This window comes from Halichoerus grypus, chromosome 6, assembly GCF_964656455.1.
Source record: "Halichoerus grypus chromosome 6, mHalGry1.hap1.1, whole genome shotgun sequence".
Lineage (NCBI taxonomy): Eukaryota > Metazoa > Chordata > Mammalia > Carnivora > Phocidae > Halichoerus > Halichoerus grypus.
The window spans coordinates 141,321,692-141,342,225 of record NC_135717.1 but is presented as its reverse complement, the minus strand read 5'-3'; the positions used below and the strand labels follow the sequence as shown (position 1 = coordinate 141,342,225).

Here is a 20,534-nt window from a genome sequence, read left to right as displayed (position 1 = left end):
AATCAGCAAAACCATAATGAGGAAAAACTTGCTTTGAGAAAATAGAAATGATACTTATGGCCATATTTCTGTTTTTACCTCAACACTTTTGTTTACTAAACATTATGCATGTCCTGATTTTTTCACAAATAATATCGACATATTTTGTGGCATTGACAGACGGGAAGTCTTTGGCCTGCACACATACCGCAAACTTCCTTTGAACAGCAGGTCCACTTATCAGTGATGCCCAGGACAACTTCAGCTTCTCGTTCACAAATTGGTGAGGGCTCTTCATCACAATCAGGTTCTGTAGGAATAATACTTCCATTCTCCAAACATTTGTAGAGGGCACATTCGTCAATGCCCCCATTCCAAACCTCCCCGGCAGTACGAGGTTGGTCTTCACTATCTGTGCATGCTTAAAAAGATGGACAATGTTACATCACTCATAACCCGGACACTAAAATAAATCAGGCTATGATATTTGAATTTCAGACCATGACTTGACTTGGCTCAGCGACATAGATAACATGTCACAGATTTATCCTTTCTTACAGATTCTTCTTTTTATCAGCTAGTAGCTTGCATTTCTCGTCCATGAAATTTGTAATGTAATCTACAAAAATATTTTCTCTTCTACAACTATCTGTAAATTTGCATGTCCTCTTCTATACATAAGATAATCTGTTCATTATTTCTTATTCATTTTGTCTTGTTAATATGATTTATTTTGCTTGAACAAACTCAGTAAAATAAATGTAAGTTAGTTTTAAAATATTAACTGTTCAAACTGAGTGGTATTAGGAAAAGAAGTCCCTACCACATATTTATCATTTTTGTCCGATGAAAATTCAAAACATGTCAACTTTAAAATCTAAATGTGGGAAGTAGCTAATTATTTAGTGACTCATTATTTAGTAATTATGTAGTTTTATTATTGAAGTTTTACTTAATGATAAATATGGTCCACTAGTAGTTCTTTTAAAAATGATAGAGATGAATATAGTGATGGCCATATCCCCAGCCTCAAATGAACTTCTTTTATATTATTCTCTTTACTGTCAAACCAACCTCACAGGTCCCTAAAAAAACAAACATGCCTGTTTATTCTCAAAGTCTTCTACAAATACTTTTCTCAACGGCAAACACAAACTTCTTTCTGGAACTATATATGCATTTCACTTCTACTTGCCCATTCTCTTTCATTATTAGCTTAATCTCTTTTCCTCTAACCATAATGTTAAGCTCTGTACTGCAATTTTCTCAGTTTTGCACTATTTTCATCTGCAACCACCATGGAGACGATGAGTCAGAATCAAATGGTTTGAAAATGAAAGTTGAACAATTAAATGTTTTCTCCCAGATAATAACATTATCTGACATTTCTTGAGTGGTTATTTTTCTCTAGGCACTGTTGCAAAATGCTTTGTATTATTTATGTATCCCCACACTAACTTTATGGGATAAGTGCTATTATTTTCTCCATTTTACAGATGCTAACCCAGGATCAAAGAGGTAAAGATGAATCACTATTACATGAAATAATTGGAATTTCAATTCAGTTCACATCCTATGCTCTTAATTCTTAATTTATCATACCCCCGCCTAGTTATTACAGGCATAGGTAGAGACTAAAACACATCATCACTGCATCGCTGTAGGGGGGGTTTGTTAAATGGGTGATGGACATTAAAGAGGGCGCTTGTTGTGATGAGCATCGGGTGTTGTATGTAAGTGTTGAATCACTAAATTCTATACCTGAAACTAATATTACACTGTATGTTCACTAACTGGAATTTAAATAAAAACTTGGAACAACAACAACAACAAAACCACATCACCACCAAAACATCTAATTTGGGTAACATATTAAAATCAAACTACAAACAAACCGGTTTTCTTTCCAACACCTAGGGGACCTGTTGATCAATCTTTCTCAGCACATCTCCCCAAGATCTAAAAAAGCTTTATTTATTTGCCAAGTCCCTAAGCAGTCATCTTGCACTCTGCTGCTTACCACATTCTTGCTCTGGAATGCACTGAATTGAGTCTGGCCTGTGAAGGATGGTTCCATTTTTGCACACGCAATCTTCCCTTAAATTCAAACATGAAGAATGTCCATAGAACCACCTGTTCAGACATGTTCTTGCTTCACAAGTCCTCACACAGGGTTGATATTCCTTCCCCTCTGGGCAACTCAGAGCTATGAATAACAGAGGACAGAATTTGCTAATGAGAAAATTGGATTATAGTAAAAGGAAGAAATATTGGATTTCTTTCTGAAAATGAATTTTGCCCATTTCCGTCTCTTCAAATTTCATTTTTCATTTATTATGTAACCCAAAACTAGAAACAAAAGAAGCAATAGGTATTTTTGAGTATCTTCCGGGGGTCCAGCTAGTATTATATGTTATGTTATAGTAGGAAAAGCTCATCTGATTTGTAGCAAGTAAATGTGATCAAAAGGCAGCCCAAATCTAGTTGGCATAAATACAGGATCAACTAGTATGAGGTTACTTCTCTGTGTAGTGAGGAGATGGAACCGTCTATTCAGACTAAGCACAGAAATATGCTTTAAATATGTAACTCAACCAAGCCATAAAAAAGAAAAATGCTGTGTGTTTAGGTTTAATCCTTCACTGTCAAAAGAAACTACAATTGCTGAACAGTTTCTAAATGATGTTTTAGACAATTCTTTTGATTTTCAGTGATCTTAAAAAATCATACTGTTAAAAAATGAACACACAGCTGGTAGGGGTATAAATTGGTAAAATCTCAGCGGGGAACAATTTGATGGTATCTATTAAAATTAGAGATGTCATACATTTCCTATGAATCAAGCAACCCCACTCTTGAATAGTGATTATCTCTGGGAACAAAGAGAGGTAAGGGATAGTAAAGCATACCAGGAGCTGCTTTATGTCTGAAATGAAGTCATGTAACTGGTGTTTGTGCTATATTATCCTTTCTATATGTATTTTACTTTTTCTCCTAGGGAAAATGAAAAATTTTATTTTATTTTGGAGCATTTCACTAATATTCATTTTCACCATCTTTTACCACTTAATCCATTTAATTGCTATTTCTTAAATTAAATTAACAGTATTTTCTGTGAAATATACCCAGGACTGGATATAGGTTTTTTTTTTTTTTTTTTTTTTTTTAAAGATTTTATTTATTTATTTGACAGAGAGAGACATAGCGAGAGAGGGAACACAAGCAGGGGGAGTGGGAGAGGGAGAAGCAGGTTCCCCGCAGAGCAGGGAGCCCGATGTGGGACTCGATCCCAGGACCCTGGGATCATGACCTGAGCCGAAGGCAGTCGCTTAACCAACTGAGCCACCCAGGCGCCCGGATATAGGTTTAATACAATTTTTATGAAAAGCATTACAACTTGATGAGAAAGCATGAGCCCCATAGATAAAAATTGGCAAAGAATACATACGAAAGAAAAAGGATCCACAAACATGTATTTGGAAAAAGACTGAACTTAGATACCAATCAAAGAAAGATTAGCTTCCAGGATGTGGATACTATGTCAGGAAAGGAGGAAAAGGGAACAGAAAAGTTTGTATCTTCTTCACAAGCTAGGGGACAAGCCGGGGGTCAAATGAGGCGGGTTGAATTGAAACCAACAAAACGTGCTCTGGGATACAGAATTAAAATCCCTGTTCAATCCCCCTGTGATTTCTTCAATATTTCCATTAATTTTGCTGACTCATATTTTGTGGACTAGGTTTTCTTTTGGGAGGGTTGAGGCCAACCTTAGATTTAGATCAGGATGAAACTAGAAGTTGCCCATGTGGGTGAGCTGGCCTCTAACTTCTACATTACATTTATCCGCGTTTTATTCTTACAAAATTATTTTGTGATGAAAAATGAAAAGAAAAAGAAGTGAATGCAAAACATGGAATGCTATAGGATTGTTAGAAAATATTACTGAAAATGTACTACTTACAGCAGTAATCAGGTGTTCTCCACTGAAGACAGATGTCAAACCTGTTGCACAGAGCCACATAGGCAGAAAGTGCATCACATTCATAGTTCCAAAAATAGGTATAATTGATCCACATCTTTTCACAAAAGTTCTGCGGTGAAACCTAGAGACACAGTTTGCCTTGGGATAAGTTATGTTGTTTTATTTCTCTAAAGGCCCTAAGTTAGTCGAAAACTATTCAGAGAATCAAAGGGTAGCAAGTTAAGACTTATTACGGATTTTTCTTGACCTTAGATTCCAAACTTCATAATCCTAGATGTCACTTCTGATGTGAAAATATTTTTAGACACATTTTAGATAAGGTTAATATTGTCTGCACTAATCTACATAAGTATATCTTATAAAGGTGAAAAAGAAACAAAGTATGTGGACCTAGCAAAATCTATTTCTGATATTATACTTCGGGTCACAATCGTCTTTTCCATACACTGAATGGGACTTTAATCTACAATGGATAAAACCGGAAGTTTCTGAAGCATTCCATAATGATACATGGCATTAGTTATTAAATGAGGTTATAAATGCTTCTCAAAAACTATGTATTAATATTGAACATTGAACAATTTATGTAATTTGACATGCCTCAATTTAAAGAGATTTCTTCCTACAGATTGTTTCATTTTGATTTAGAATTGCCTGAAATCTAAATAATTTAACTTGTAGCAACATCTATTCCAATTTTTCTCTCTACTCGTTCATTCAGCAAATGTACTAAACATCTCCATGCAGATGCCAAATTCTGACAAAGTTCAAAGGGCCAGATAAAAATACTTTGTATTTTTCATATCCCATCCTTTCTTCTTCAAGGTCCATGTCTATAAAGACCAAGATTCTACATTCTTTTAGTCTTCTTTATAGCATTCCCTTGGTTTCCAATTCTTCACTTTACATGGAATACTTGCTGTGGTCAAGAGCACGCTCATTGTGGAATCCAGGGAACACTGAGAGTTTCCTTCTTAAAACCCTCTCCTTGGACTTTTAGTGTACTTCATTCTATTGCCTGCTCACCTGTCGGGTGTCAGCTCCTCTGCTACCTCTTATTCTGAGTGTTTCTCTAGACCTCATCCTCAATGGTCACGTCTACTAGTTACAGATGTTCTTCCCGGACTCATACCACCATCTTGGGCATGTAAATCTTTTCCTCGGTTTCTTCATAAGTTAAAGAGTTAAACATAAACTTACTACTACTTAAGATAGCTGTGAGCTAATATATAGTAAATGCACAGAGCAGACTCTGGAACATTGCACATTACTCATTGTTGTTTTTAAAAATCCATACACAAAGAACTCCCCAAACCTGATCCTGGCCTCAAGTTACCTCCTCTGAGCTCCAGAATTATGTTTCTAAGCTTTTTCTGGGTATTTTTGCTTGAAATCCCATATGACTTAATTTATCCAAAGTAAAAAATTACATACCTTTCCACTTAACCCACAAAAGTTGACTCTCCTGTATCCCCCATTCATATATTCACTTATGCAGGCTTTCATAATTTATTGAACACCTAACCACCTATCAAGCACCGTGCTATGCATGAAGAGCATAAAGGTCAATAACACAGACCTATTCTCTGCCTGTGGACCTCATAGCTAAAAAAGGTCTTTGAATAGAATCCAGAGGAATCACCCTACTAAAATGAATCAAAGGAGAGAAGTATTCCGGCTGGAAAAACTAGAAGCTTAAAAGCCCACTGGCAGGAAAAACCTTGGAATATTCAAAGAATTGAAAGGAGACTGGCTCTCAGTAAGCAAGAAGAGTGTAGCAGAAAGGAAGCTAGAGAAGTGGGTGGGCCAGAGCGTAGAGGACCTCATAAGACTTTAAATGGAAGTGGAAGACACTGAAGGGTTTTAGGTAGAAAAATGATAGAATCCAGACAGATCACCTGCCTGCTATGGAGATTGTCAAATGAAGGTGAAGCTTACAAGTGGGAAACCAAATTACCTGCTTTTCTCTTTTGCCATCCAAGTCACTGGGAAGGGGTTTGTCTGTGTGATTGGGCTATGACAGACTAAATGGCACTCTGCACTGCCTCCCCAAGCCTTCAATAGATAAGTTAAGAAGTTTTCTGATTTAATTACCCTACTAAGTTCCCAGTTAAAAATGCGATTTTTTGAAAATCATTACGCTTGGGGTGCCTGGGTGGCTCAGTTGGTTAAGCGTCTGCCTTCAGCTCAGGTCATGATCCCAGGGTCCTGGGATCCAGTCCCGCATTGGCCTCCTTGCTCAGTGGGGAGTCTGCTTCTCCCTCTCCCTCTGCCCCTGCTTGTGCTCTCTCTCTCTGTGTCAAATGAATAAATAAAATCTTAAAAAAAAAAAATCATTGTTAAAAAAAAAGAAAATCATTATGCTTTTTTTTAAGATTTTGTTTTTATTTATTTGTCAGAGAGAGAGAGCGAGCACAAGCAGGGGAAGTGGGAGGCAGAAGGAGAAGCAGGCTCCCCACTGAGCAAGGAGCCTAATGTGGGACTGGATCCCAGGACCCTGGGATCATGACTTCAGCCGAAGGCAGACCCTTAACGGACTGATCCACCCAGGCATCCCAAAAATCATTATGCTTTAAAAGACATTAAAATGACACTAAACTGAGTTTTAAAGTATTTATTATTTTTTTCATTTTTATAGGCCTGCTTTTTAAAAAAATGTAAACATTTAAAACCCATCTGCATCCAAATCTCCAAGTAAAACTAAGCTCCCAAAAGATATGCCATTTTTATCCCATGACTCGCCATCCTTCACCTTTCCATGAGGGAACTCATGGGGCAGGCTGAGAATTAACAGAGTCTACACTCCACAGTTGAGCATGGGAGGTGCTGCACAGTGAGCTTCTTCCTGCTTTGACAATTCCCTTACCTTCTTTCCCAGGCTCTTCCCCTCCATATGCATTACACTCAACCATTTCAACATCTTCCTAACATGACCTTTTACACAAAACTTGTTCTTACACATATTGTTGTATCTGCCTAGGTGTCCCTTCCTCCCTTGTCTCTCCTGGCATATTCATCCTTCTAAGTGAATCAAATATCTAAAGCTATGAGAAGTCTCCTGAAAATCTGGGCTCCCATATACCTCCAGACTGCACATTGTCATGTACCTGTCCACAAGCTTGCTTTCCCACCAGACCTCTGGAGAATAAGGGAGAGTCTTATTCATCTTTGGGTCACAGGAGTTTAACACGATGCCTTGTAAGTGCTGCATGCTCACAGACTTTTCATTAAATGAGTCATGAAATGCTATATTTGTCTGTCCTGTGTCCCTAACAATGCATCTTTTTTTAATGATAGAGATTACTTAAAATATCTACTAGTCACATAAAGTCAGAAAGTTAGAGACAAATAAAGAATGTTTAAATTGAATATATGACAGGCTCTATTACAAGTAGAGACCTAAGATGCCAGGATCATAGAGAATTGATAATATCCTCACTGTCTTGGTTTCTCTACTGGGTTATCAAGTGATATTGATTTCTTTCTCTTAGAGGCATTTATTCATAGGACAGAATTTCATTTTTCTTGAAAGCTGTAGATATACTTCTGAAAAAACATAGGAGAAAAAAAGATAATTATCCTTCTTATCTCTTTAAGTCTATAAAAGTAAATGATTCTGAATTCCAAAGCACACTGACAGAAGGTTTGGGGCTAAACTATTCTCAGTAGGAGAACATCCGGGCAAGAACAAGAATTTATTGGCTTTACTCTCAACATGTCCAACGTGACAGTTCTTATTTATGGTTGCCCTTAACTTACTTTATTATGGCATGGAACGAAAACTCTTCTATTTAATAACTCAATGCAGTGACTGCAATCATGCTCAGTACAATTCCTAACAGGTCTTCTTGTTGTGACTTCAAATGATTTCTCAATTTCCCAGCTCTCAATAAATAATTCTATGTCTTCCATATTTGTAATAATTGTGCCATTTTGCATCCTTAGATCATCATCTGGATCTTCATTGCAAATTCCTAGAAAGACATGTGACATTTAGAAGGAAAAATTTTTTCACTTAAACCAAATGTAGGCAGCAGAAATAAATCATCTTAATAACTGATTGTAAATGAATAAATCATTTACTGAACAAGGTGCCAAATGTATATCCTTTCACTTTAATGTTGATGGATTTTTTAATTATGTATCTGATTCTTTGATAAAATAGTAGAGTTGTCTTAACCAGATAAGAAAGAGACTACAATCCTAGAAGTCAAGAAATGTGAAAAGATGTTAGAAAATGAAGAAAGAGGAGATTGACTCTGCTCCCACACTCCTTCACTATTACCACTATCTCCTAATTGCAGAAGTAGTTCTTAAGCTTTCCAAGATATTCCTTAGAGTAGTGGGCATTTGGTAATTGCCTCCCAGTCATCCATTCACACAGGAAAACCCTGCCTGAAAACATTAAGTTCTGCCTTCAGGAAGTATCCCTGCCCCATCACCACTATAGGAGAAGGCCATGATCGGCATAAAGGTAGTCCTTACTCCCGTGCATTAACAACTGTTACAGGTAATAAAGCAGTCAGGTCAGACAGTCACCTAGATACATGGATACATTCAACATTTGGACAACCACAACCAAACAGGATTTGATCTGGGAATTCTAAGACATAGACAATCTTCCTTCCTTAGGATGACGTGGCTTATTGATGGTTATCATGCTTTGACCTGCTAAAACCTCCAGCTTCCTGAGGAAGGCCAGACTGGGGACAGATCTTACTCTTCATGCAGTGGAGTGCAGAGCCAAGGGAACTGCAGAGAAATAGCCCAGAACCCAGAACATACTTGATCTGAATCCTACCCTACCTTAAGACATCTTTTTTCTTAATACCCAAGCCTCCAGCTATAAAAGATAGAATTTGAACATTTTTTTTCAAGTATTAAATCTTAATCCTCAAGTAGGCATATTAAGATCATAAAGGTTGCTGCTACCATCATTGCTTTGTCTTTGTAAATATACAAAGGACTGAAGGCAATGCAAAAATAAATAAAAAACAAAACTCTAGTGAAGTGAACTATACTGTCAAGCAGCTACTATTTTTTAAGTCTAAACTTCCCTGGAAAAAGGTAATTGCTAATAGAAAATTGGTTTTATTGCAACTCCAGCCACCAGCCCTGTAAACTTCACAGTGCCGTGGAGAACAAGGTATTCATGCAGACCTCCCATTCTGGTGTCCATGCTCAATTTAGGTCATACTCTTGCTCACTGCAACTTCTTCAGACGTGACAGTACCTAGATTTCCCTTAAACCAAAACCATTCTTCACCCACTATGGAGGTTATGAACTTTAGGGGGTGACCCTCGGTTAGCAAAAAGGTGATCCTACCCCCTTCTCTACAGTGATTACTTAAGAATCCAGTTAGCAGAGTGTGTCTGTAAAAGCATGAGCTGACAATAAGTGAAGGAAAAAAATTCACAAGATCAAACAGAAATCATAGCATGCAGAAATGATAAATCATCAGAGAAAATATGCATTCTTAAAGTCTCTTGAGTATTACTCAATAATAACTATTGATTTATTATATATAATCAATACTACACGGACTCAAAAATAACTTTTTCCACAGTGATAACCTTCAGTCCCCATAGAACTTTGTGCTACGTTTAGCGTACCATAAATAGGCAAGGAAATACCTAAACCTTTTTAGCCAAACTTTGCACTAAATGCTTTAAGGAAGAAATCTGGGTGTTTTTTGTAATTTGTTGAAGGAAAGGACTTAGTCTTATTTGTTTTTGTTGCCAGCATCAGGCACTGAGTCTAAACACTCAGAAGGTGATCCATAAACTTTTACTCAATTAATGTTCGGTGAGATTAAAGTAGATATATTTTACTAAGCTAACATTTATTGATCATGTGTATTAAGCAATGTGTTAAGTGTTTGACATTAACTTTCACATTCAACCCTAAAAACAATCTTGAAGGGAAAATGTTGCTATTCCCATTTTAAAGATGAGGAAACTGATGTTCACTTCAGAGTACAGAGCTACAAAAAGAACAGTCTCCATCAGACATCAAAGCCAGTATTATAATTTTTTATTGTGTTGTGTACCTAGAGGTATTTCTGATTTGTTTCCTTTGGCTTATAACTCTTTATGTGTCTATGTAACATGGTGTAATATTAACCTAGGTGTAAAGATACACCTAGGCATTACATTTTATAACAAAACCAGGACAAATATTGAGAACATTGTGTTCCCTGTATGTAACTTTCAAGGTGGCTTAAGCAACTAAATTTTCCCCTATTCCAAATTTTAACATTGTAAGGAAGAAACAAACTTATTTAAGCCTTTAATCTTTCTGTAACTCATATTTCTCACTTATAAATTAATACCAACTTATGAGGGTTATTGTTAGAATTGAATAAGTTCAAGTATATAAAATAATGGCACTTCATTAATGATTAATAAAGATGAATATAGTAGGATGTATAGAGAATATAGCAGTAATATAAACAGTATCGCAATAGTAGTAGTAAACATTATGTTTCCATAAAATATGCAAATTGAACTGTTATTTCTTGCTCCTTAGCCCATTTATTAAAATGAAATAGTATTCACATGGGGAACTAAAAGTTAACATCACACCTCAAATATGAAAAGGGGGCATCAGGGCCAAAACAGTGTAATGTGAGAAAAAAAAATTAGAAGAAATTAAGATTTGAAGAGCAATGCTCACCGCAGAGTCCTTCTGTGTAAGATGACAAGTTAAATCGAAAGCCAAAATGAATGTCTATGATCCCTGTAAGGTGAGCCCACTTTATGACTAGTCCAGCTGGAGTCGTAATCATATACATGGAACCAGAATCTTCTATGGACAGTTCTTGACTTGAAAATGGCAGAGGCACAACGACAGAATCCACTTCTACCTAAAATAACACAGTGAATTTACAACTGTTAGAAAAATATGTCTCAATATACACTCATTAAAAGTAGAATTCAGATGATTCCATTTCTTCTTGTTGAATATAAAAATTTATTTCTCTGCTGCTGCCACAGCTTCTCACAACTTCTAGTTCCTTTATTATTCCTTTATTGTATCTTGCTATATTCAGTATTTGCTGTCCAACTTGTTGCCCCTTATTTTCTTCAAAACTTAACTTTCTTCTGTGTTATGTATGCTTTTCTGTTTCCTGCAATACATGTTGATTACACCATTATCTACTAATATGAACTTAAGATAATAAAGTTATTTTCAGGATATTTTCCTTAATCTGGGTCCTTTCTTTGATCTTCTAAATCAGTGTTCAATTATAATGTTCCTCACAATCATCTGTCAAGCTTGGTAAAGACTAAGTTTCCCAGCAATTCTATTTCCTAGATTTGGAAGGGATTCTAGACTCTGTATTTTTAGCACGTACTCTTGGTAATACAAATATAGGCAATCCGAGGATTATATTTAGAAAAACCCTGTTTTAAATAATGACAAAGACATGGAACCAGCAGTAACTTTGTCGGTCATGTCTCACCAACCATCCGATTTCTCATCTTTATATCTTCCTCATATTGCCATCTGTAGGCTAAAATAGCCTTACTCCTGCCTGGTTAATTTCCGCTTTCTTTAACATTTCTCTTAGGTGTCACCTCCTCCAAAAATACCTATTTGACCTTCCTATAAACTTCATTAAGTGACCTGCTTCTGTGATATATTAGTCAAACTCTATCACTATACCTCCTATTGCTTTCTAATTGGCAGACAATTGCATTTAAGCACCTCACATACAGCTACAAGTTACTTGAGACCAGGACCTTGTGTTTTATCACGTGAACTCTCACTAAATGATTCTTAAAGAATTAGTTTTTAACTGAATACATGATCAGAGATGGATTCTTAAAGAATTAGTTTTTAACTGAATACATGACCAGAGATGAATTCAGTTGAAGCCAAAACTAAGCCCTTTGGCTCAAATGCTCACTAATAGCACTGACCAGATGTGTGTTTAAATTTATTTCCCACCCACTTCCTGTTAATGTATCAACCTGATCAAATCAAAGGTATACACAAGTGCTATCATCCAAATAATTTCCCCATTCATATATTTTGCTTTACTTAAAATTAAGCTTTCTAACACCTTACTATTTTTTAGGCTCATTTTAATATTGTTTCCAGTCTAGAATGTTTGGCCTGTGCTAAAAAAGATAGAATTATTTCTAGAAAGCATGTAACAGCTCAGTCATTTTAGCAAAATCTTTACACATTATTTTCTTACATTTTTGAGAGAGCCATATAAGTGAAATACCCAGCTTATAACTCACCCTTCTCCAGTAAATACATATTCCTTGGGATAAAGGTTTTTTCCTATAAAACCAAATGGCTTTTTTCAATCTTTTTATAAAACATTCCCCTTCTTCAGTTTATTTCAATTGTTAATATTTCGTCATTTTTTCTTATTTTCACTATCACGTATTCACTGAAAATTTAACATCATCAGCACTTCAAAACTATTTTTCTCTTGGGGGTCTGCATTCTGGTATTCTTAACTACTACATTTTTCAACCTTGTGATCCCTCTCTTTATACATCATTTCTACTTTGTCTAATTTAAAACACTAATGTTAACCTTGGAACTTGGGCACTCACATTACCCAAGAGGGATTTCATGTCTTTGACATGGCTGTTATAGTTAACCTCACAAGGGGAGAAATATTTGCAACACTTGGTACATTGTGGAAGGAGAAATATAATATTAAGAAACAATTTTTTACTGTCCATGAAAAGAATGATGAAACACAATAACAATGAAACTCCACTGATATGTTTAATTTTCCCTGTTTTTGGAAATAATTGTGTTTAATGTAATTTCTTAATTTTCTCTAACGTGAGGGTGTCTTTTAACTTTGTGCTCTTACCTTTCTTGCTGCCCGATTAACAAGTATTTTATGTATAGGTGTTGTCAAGTTTAACTTCTTAAAACAAAGTCCATACATTCTTCCAGAGGATGCCTGAATTTGAAAAAACATTAAAACTTTATGGAGTTAAACAAAACTTTAGCAATGAAGAGAAGGAATTTATGAAACACTTTGCAAATACTCACTAGCTTTTTAAGTGTATTTCCATTCTGAAAAAAAAATGTATAAAGAACACTTTAAAAAATATATTACTTGACTTCTTAAAAAACATTATTCAAATTAATATTACATGCCTCTAAATATGTTCACATGAAACATTTTTTAAGTACTAGAAGATAAATCTCAGTGAGTTCGTGAGCCCTTTCTTGCTCTGAGAATATCTAATGTCGCAGTGTACTTCAGCTATAGATTTATGAAGAAATGACACGAGAATGGATTATGACCTACCTGATTCATGGAACATTTTTCAATGTGAGCAACTATAATTTCCCCAGGAATTCTTACTAAGATATAAGAAGCCATACTATACAATGCTGCATTGTTTCCATCAAACGTAATAATGCTCAGTTCTGACAACATGGAACACCGACCTAAAAAAATGGTAGAGAGTGGATTTGGTCTATTAACTATTTGTATTTGTAGTAATGATTGCTTCTTAAAAAAAACCAAACTTTCAAATTAGTGTTATTATATTTGACAAGCAGCAACTCTAAAAGTTATATATTGGGAAATAAAATCATAAATTAAATGAAGAAAGTTCAGCAATAACTTTGGTGTGATGAGTGAGGTGATCAGCTTAAAAAAAAAAAAAAAAATAACAGTCTCTACCCAATTGGAAAACTGCCTGCCATGTAAGAAATGCAAACTTACAAGGACATTCCCACTCAGGGCAGCAGATATCGCTGTTCACTTGCACGGGCCTTCCCCGGAAACCACAGTCAGGCATTTCCAAGGCCTTTGGGCAATTAAGAGACCAGTTGTAAAACTGCCACTCCATATTAAGGCATATATATTGGCTACAATTATAAACAGGATCAAATTGTTGAGGCTGTTAATAAAAAAGAAAATTAGTTTTCTTTTTTCCGTTTTCAACAAATGTTTTCAATTAATTTTTTAATTCCCCATTCACATTGCCCATAGTATACATTTCCTAAATACGAAAGCTTTTGAAAGATAATTTAAATTTCACTACCATTTTTGTTGATGTATTCTCTCTAAAATACTCAGTTTGAACTTAAGTTAAGCTTTATCTTAATACTGATTTGAAACCAGAATTGTCCATAGACTCAGACATCTGAGCAAATTGAAATCTTGTTCTAAATTGTGTTCGTTCCTATTTGCAAACAGACCTATACAGTACAGGCCAAGCTTTCGTATGTGCTGTGAAGCTCGTATGTCATTATAACTTCTGTTAATGTCAGTTTAAAAAAACTGCTACTTAATACTATAAATATTTCATTAAACATTCATATGTGAGATCAGCTTAACAGCACCTGGATAAAATCATTATAAATTAATTTTTATATATAGCTCACTGACTTCTAGATAAACAAATAAAAATCAGTGGTAGATTTTTCAAAATTTATAAATGTTATTGTATTTAAATTATGGTAATAAGTATAACAATGATCAAACATTTATGTCACATATTATGTTCAAGATATTATTCTAATTAACACATTTCACTCCCACAACAACAGCCCTCTGAGGGGGCCCCTCTACTGAAACTTTTTTAACAAGGTCACCAATGAACTCTACATTGCCAAACCCAACAATGAGTTTTCATACCTCATCTTATCGACTTACTAACATATTTAGGATAGCATAGTACTCCAGCTTCCTTAATGTTTTCTTTCCCTGGCTTCTAGACCACCTACAATCTCTTCCATTTTCTCCTATTTCACTATCCTTTGCTTGTTTGCCTTCATGTCTTCCTCCTTCCTCTCTTCTCCATCTGTTCTCACTCCCTGTGTGATTTCATCCCATCACTGAGAATTCCCAAAATTTAATTCACCTTGACCTCTGCTCTAAGCTCTTTTTATGTCGACCAGATCTGTACACCTGCAGCTTTTTGATGTCTAAGAGCAATCTCAGTCTTTACATGACAAACCAGAACCCTTGATGACACCCACCCCTGACCTTCACTTCCCACAATTTCCCAATCCTGATTAATGCCAACTTTATCCTTTAATTGCTCAAGGCAAAGATCTTAGAATCTTTGATGCCTGTTTCACTCACACCCCACATCTAATCTTTCAGCAAATTCTGGGCCCTCTATATTCAAAATACACCCTGAAACCAGGCATTTCTCACCATTCTCACTGCTATCCCCTGGTCCGTGCCACCATCATCTCTGCCTAAATTCCCACAATAGCCTCCTAACTGGTTCTGTTGTCTCTTTACACCCTACTGTCAACACAGCAGCTAAAATGATCCTAAAACAAATCAGATCATATAATTTCTCTGCTCAAAAATATCCAATGTCTTCCTATGTCTTTTAAAAATAAAAGCCACAGTCTTTATAATCATCTACAAGGCTTTAAATAATCTCATTTATTTCTTATCTTATTGATTACTTATTTAATGGCCTCCTTATTATTCTTTTAAAATGTCAGGTACATTTTTACCTCTGGGCCTTTGCACTTGCTGGTCCTTCTGCCTGGAACCCTGGTTCCTGGTTCCCACAGCTATTCCCGCTGCCCTGGTTCTCTGCATGGCTCCATTTCTGAACTTCTTCAGATCTTTTACTCTAAAGTAACTTTATCCATGAGGCTTTTCTGAGCATGTCATTGAAAATAGACTTATTTTTTCCTGAGCAGCACCTTCTAACATTTTATATAACTTAGTAACTTATTTTGCTTACTGGCTATCTTAGAGCCTCCAATAGAATATAAACTCCATAAAGGCATGAATTTTTGCTTGCTTTTATATTGTTTTATCTATAGTATTTGGATAGTGCCGGGCCAAAAATGGTGTTAAATAAATATTGGTGGAACGAACAGTTGGCTTATCAAACAAGTGGCACATTTGAAGTAAGAAGATAACTAAGTTCAAGTCTCAGCTAAGACAATTACAAGGTCTGCGGTCCAATGAGCTTACCTTTTTTTGCTTGCCAATGTATCTTTGTTATCTGGCATAGTGCCTGGCATATAATAGCTACTTAATAAATATTTTTGAATGCCTGCCTTACAGAGAAGCCCACATCAGTTAAATTTTTATTGAAGAATCACACTTAAGACCACATTTGAGGGGCGCCTGGGTGGTTCAGTCAGTTAAGCTTCTGCCTTTGGCTCAGGTCATGACCCCAGGGTCCTGGGATTGAGCCCCGCATCGGGTTCCCTGCTCAGTGGGAAATCTGCTTCTCCCTCTCTCCCTTTCCCTCTCTCCTTCTCCCTCTGCTCCTCACCCCTGCTTGTGTGCTCTCTCCCCCACCCTCAAATAAATAAATAAATAAATAAATAAATAAATAAATAAATAAATAAAATCTCAAGGGAAAAAAAAGACCTCATTTGAATTTTGTTTTTCCTAGTGTAATACCAGAATCTAATTAGTAGGACATATCTAAACCAGGTAAGAAAATACAATTGTATTTATGCCTCTGAGAGGGCACAAAAAATTGCTAAATTTAATGCATATTTCTTATTATCTTTTGGCAAAGATAGATCAGAGAGCATAGAAAAAGAAGTTTAATAGCACTTGGATAGTGATACAGAAACTTGAACAGATGGTCTAAGGAAATGCAAGTAGGAATAGATTACCCAGCCATACCTCGCATTCCAAACCTGTCCTTGTTGGCGTTAGCATTTCCAATACAGTGAAGTCTGACGGAGTAATCATTTCTGGACCTGTTAGAAATGAAGATATCCTTTCCATTAGTGGAATGGTATCCATCCTGTATGGAATTTCCATGCAGTAGAAACTGTGCTAAGGAATTTTATACAGATCATTTCATTTATTCCTCCCAAGAACTCTGTAAAGTAGGTAACAATACCCTTATCATTTTACAGATAAGGAAACGAAGGTATAGACAGGCAAGGTAGGAAGTGTCAGGGCCAGAATTCAAACTTGGGAATTCTTATTCCAGAGCTCGGATTTTTAACCACCATTCTATAAACATCTTCACTGTCTTGATAGTGTCAACACCACTGTTTCAACAGGTAAAAATATCAGTATCACTAAAGAGTGCTCAGGAGTTACGAATTTTGTTGCCTTTTAAAAATAAGTAGTGAAGCTGATTCATTTCCCTTGGTGAATTTCTAGAGTGTGTTCCTTGCAGGCAGAATGGACAGTGCGGTGAGCCCCTTGTGGACCACCAGTTGGTGGGTGCCATGAAGGAGTGATCCATGGAAAGGGAAGATGTGATTGGTAAACACATTTGTAAGGCATCTTCAAAAGCTTTTTGTTAGGGCTAAAGTTATCTCTAAAATAGTTAAAGTCTGAATGACCACAGAACAGCCAGAATGAATGGTTAAAATTTTGTCTAGCTATAATTGGTATCCATTGTTAATAATGCCTAAAAATGACTGTATTCTTTTCTTGTTGCTGCTGTAACAAATCATTACAAGTTTAGTGGCTTAAAACATCACCAATTTATTATCTTGTAGCTCTGGAAGTCAAAGTCCTAAAACTCAAGGTATCAGCGGAGCTGCATTCCTTCTAGAGGCTCTAAGGAAGAATCTGTTTCCTTCCCTTTTCCAATTCTTGGAATTGCCTGAATATTTTGGCTTCTGGTCCCTTTCTCCACCTTCAAAGTCATAGCATAGTATCTTCAAATTTCTCTCCCTTCCCCCGCTTCTCTGATTCTGTCATAATGTCACCTTCTCTGACTTCGACCCTCCTGCCACTCTCTTATCAGGTCCCTTGTTACAATATTGGGTACGTATGGATAACACAGGATAATTTCCCCATCTCAAGATCCTTAACTTACTCACATTTGCAAAGTCCGTTTGCATGTAAGGTCATATTCACAAATTCTTGGGATTAAGAGGTGGACATTTTTGGAGGGCCATTATTCAGTCTATCACAATGATGTAAGAGAAAACTTACTTTTTCAGTGAAATAAATTCTCTAAGTGACCTCAATTTTTTTCTTATTTTATGGTTCCTAATTTACAGAATAAAGAAGAACAAAATTCCCATTCCTTGGTCCTAGGAGCAGAGTTCATGTTCTAGAAGATTGCATCTTCTAGAAAATATGAAACAATACAGACTTAAATATTTTTATTCTTGTCATCATAAACACTTAAGCCATAGAAGAGGAAACAAAGTTCTAGTCCAAAACTAGCACAGAGTCATGGAAAATTCTAATGACTTACAAGGATTAAATGTATGCCAAGTGATTAGTCCAATGCCTGGCAGGTACTAAGTACTTGATAAATGGGAGCCAGTAAGAATAGTGGTAATAGTGATAGTTATAGGGAAGTTTATGTATGTCAACTATACTTCAATTTTTAAATTTTGTTTATTTAGATAGTTGATTCAGAACATTTTTATTTGAAAAATCTCCTAGCATGGACTATGAAATCTGAAACTCCTACATAAGGTCACAACACCTACTTGCCTTTCTTAGCAGATAATTTAATTAGAAATACAATTAAACTATGATAATATAACAAAAAAAAAGAAAGAATAAGTATCTGAACTTTCCTAAAGTATAGTCTCAGGAAAAATAATACATTACATCTGTCAAGCCTTACTGTAAATAGATTTATCAAGCCCTTTCCTAAGCCACGTTTCCTAGAGAGGGAGAGAAGTGAGGTATGAGCCGGAATATCTACTCCAGAGGCTGGGACAGAACACAGGAATAAGAATGGAAGTGCCAAAGGATGACTTCATTTGCATTAACATCTCTTTAGAGTCAACTTAAGCACTGTGAAAATTTAAGCACGATTTAGTGACACCCAAATTCTAGGTTTAAAATGTGAGGGAAGTCCTTGTTATGTATACTACCAAAATAGAGGAAGAAGTGAACAAAATGAAGAAGCCATTCAGAAAACCTAGCATGCTGATCCAGGGAACAGCTACAAAATGAAATGAAGTGACTGCTGGGTTTTCTAGTCAACAGGGTAGTACTGAGGTCAGTAGCTGTTATAAGTGTGCCAAGACTTAAATTACATAATGCTAATTTCAGGGTCTCAAATGGTAATGATAGCTGTAAACATGGGTAGAGATGGTTTACCTGGTGGCATTAATGCTGGTTCTGTGGGAATCAGAGGTATGCCTACAAAAAAACACAAAGATACACTTCCTTAATCTGTTGTGCTTAAAATGAGGCCCTTGTATATTTCCTATAGGGATCTTTAGCTTCAAGAAAAATGTTTTGGGAGAGAGAGCACAGGAGGAATGTTAGAGGGAAGATTTATATGTTTTAGAAAGTAAGTAGAAACAAAAAAAATGTGGAAGGGATATTAAAGAAGCATCTTACAGAAGTCTGTTCTCTAAAGCTTCTGTTTACAACCGCTATCAGTAGAGAAAAAATATTCACGTGTTTCATTTTTCAGAATAAATTAGGTAAGGTTCTCACTTACAGTCTCCTGGATAAACACATTTGAGGGTGATCTCATCAAGGATCATATTTTTAGGGCAGTAGGGCAAGCATCCTTCAACACTTTACATGAAAAAAAAAAAGTGAAAAAAGTTTAAAATATAAAAAAATACTGAGGTTAATATATGCAACTAAGACATATTCTTCCTGAAAGTCTTCTATTCTGTTTGTCAAGCAGTAAGGAGTGCTCCCTTTGCTGCCATTCCATCATACTTCATTTTATGAAATCCCAACCCCTAGGGGATGATAAATAGATATCGTTCATGATTAATGAAGAATTTGAACACAGACTTTTCAAAGCACCCACTCATTCTTGGAACACACTAAAGCCATGCTCTATAAATCACTGGAAATGCAGAAGAATCATTTATTGTGATTTTAATCTATATTTATTTACTTTCCACTCCTATACTCCCCCAAATCTCAGTAGATAGAGGTGCTTTTTAAATATCCTTGCCTTAAGGACACTGGCAGAACAAAAGAGACGCTCAGTGGCTCTCTGTTAAGCCCTGAAGTCCTTGAGAAGATATTAGGAACCTCTGGGTAGAAGGGATGGAGGTAGAACATGGTTGCTGTTCTTTGAGGACAAGGAGAGGAGGAGGAGAAGCTGCAGATCTCAAGAGCCCAAATGTTTGGCAGTGCCCTGGGAGGATATGGTTGTATATAAGCCTATGGAGATTGGATTTCAAGTTCCAGGATGTTTGGTTTTCTCAAGGATCTCCACTTCTTGTGCATGGCACAGAAGCAAAGCGAGGGTCCCAAATTTAAAGGAGCTATGGTTTGGGCATCATGGGCCAAAGACAAGAGGGACCATCTGAAATGCTTTTATCTAAGGGAATGAAGCCAATATAAGAAGGGAGGTTACATTTTCTTTCTTGTCCAATTGAGGCTCAGAGTCCAATTTATTCTGATTCAAAGGAAATAAATGAAATCTTTTGTGTAGAACCAATTATTAGATTCATACATGCCAGAGAGAATTAACGCAAATGTTTTTATAAAAAGCCTTGCCTATCTGCCTTTCAAATACACTAGAAGTTAGTAATAGTATTTTTAATATTTTTAGACATTTCCAATTGCCACACCTGTGAAGTGAAGAATTTTAATTAAAAATACTCAAGGCCTTTTTCCAACTCAAGATGAAAATGAACTCAACATTAGGAGTAAGTATTGCCACCAGAGGGCAC

General features: G+C 36.0%; 1 protein-coding gene across 2 annotated transcripts in view; it reads right to left on the bottom strand.

Moving 5' to 3' along the window:
- Positions 1-20,534, bottom strand: part of OTOGL (otogelin like) — a 126,456-nt gene that overhangs the window by 16,858 nt on the left and 89,064 nt on the right. For both annotated transcript variants that reach the window (XM_078074123.1, XM_078074124.1), the window contains 12 exons: positions 19,334-19,413; positions 18,955-19,026; positions 16,576-16,649; positions 13,678-13,855; positions 13,255-13,397; positions 12,993-13,016; positions 12,808-12,900; positions 10,638-10,827; positions 7,721-7,935; positions 3,941-4,082; positions 2,000-2,185; positions 188-400 (listed from right to left, as the gene is read on the bottom strand). In XM_078074123.1, the coding sequence (XP_077930249.1) occupies positions 188-400; positions 2,000-2,185; positions 3,941-4,082; positions 7,721-7,935; positions 10,638-10,827; positions 12,808-12,900; positions 12,993-13,016; positions 13,255-13,397; positions 13,678-13,855; positions 16,576-16,649; positions 18,955-19,026; positions 19,334-19,413 (1,610 nt within the window). The remainder of the gene's footprint in view (positions 1-187; positions 401-1,999; positions 2,186-3,940; positions 4,083-7,720; positions 7,936-10,637; positions 10,828-12,807; positions 12,901-12,992; positions 13,017-13,254; positions 13,398-13,677; positions 13,856-16,575; positions 16,650-18,954; positions 19,027-19,333; positions 19,414-20,534) is intronic.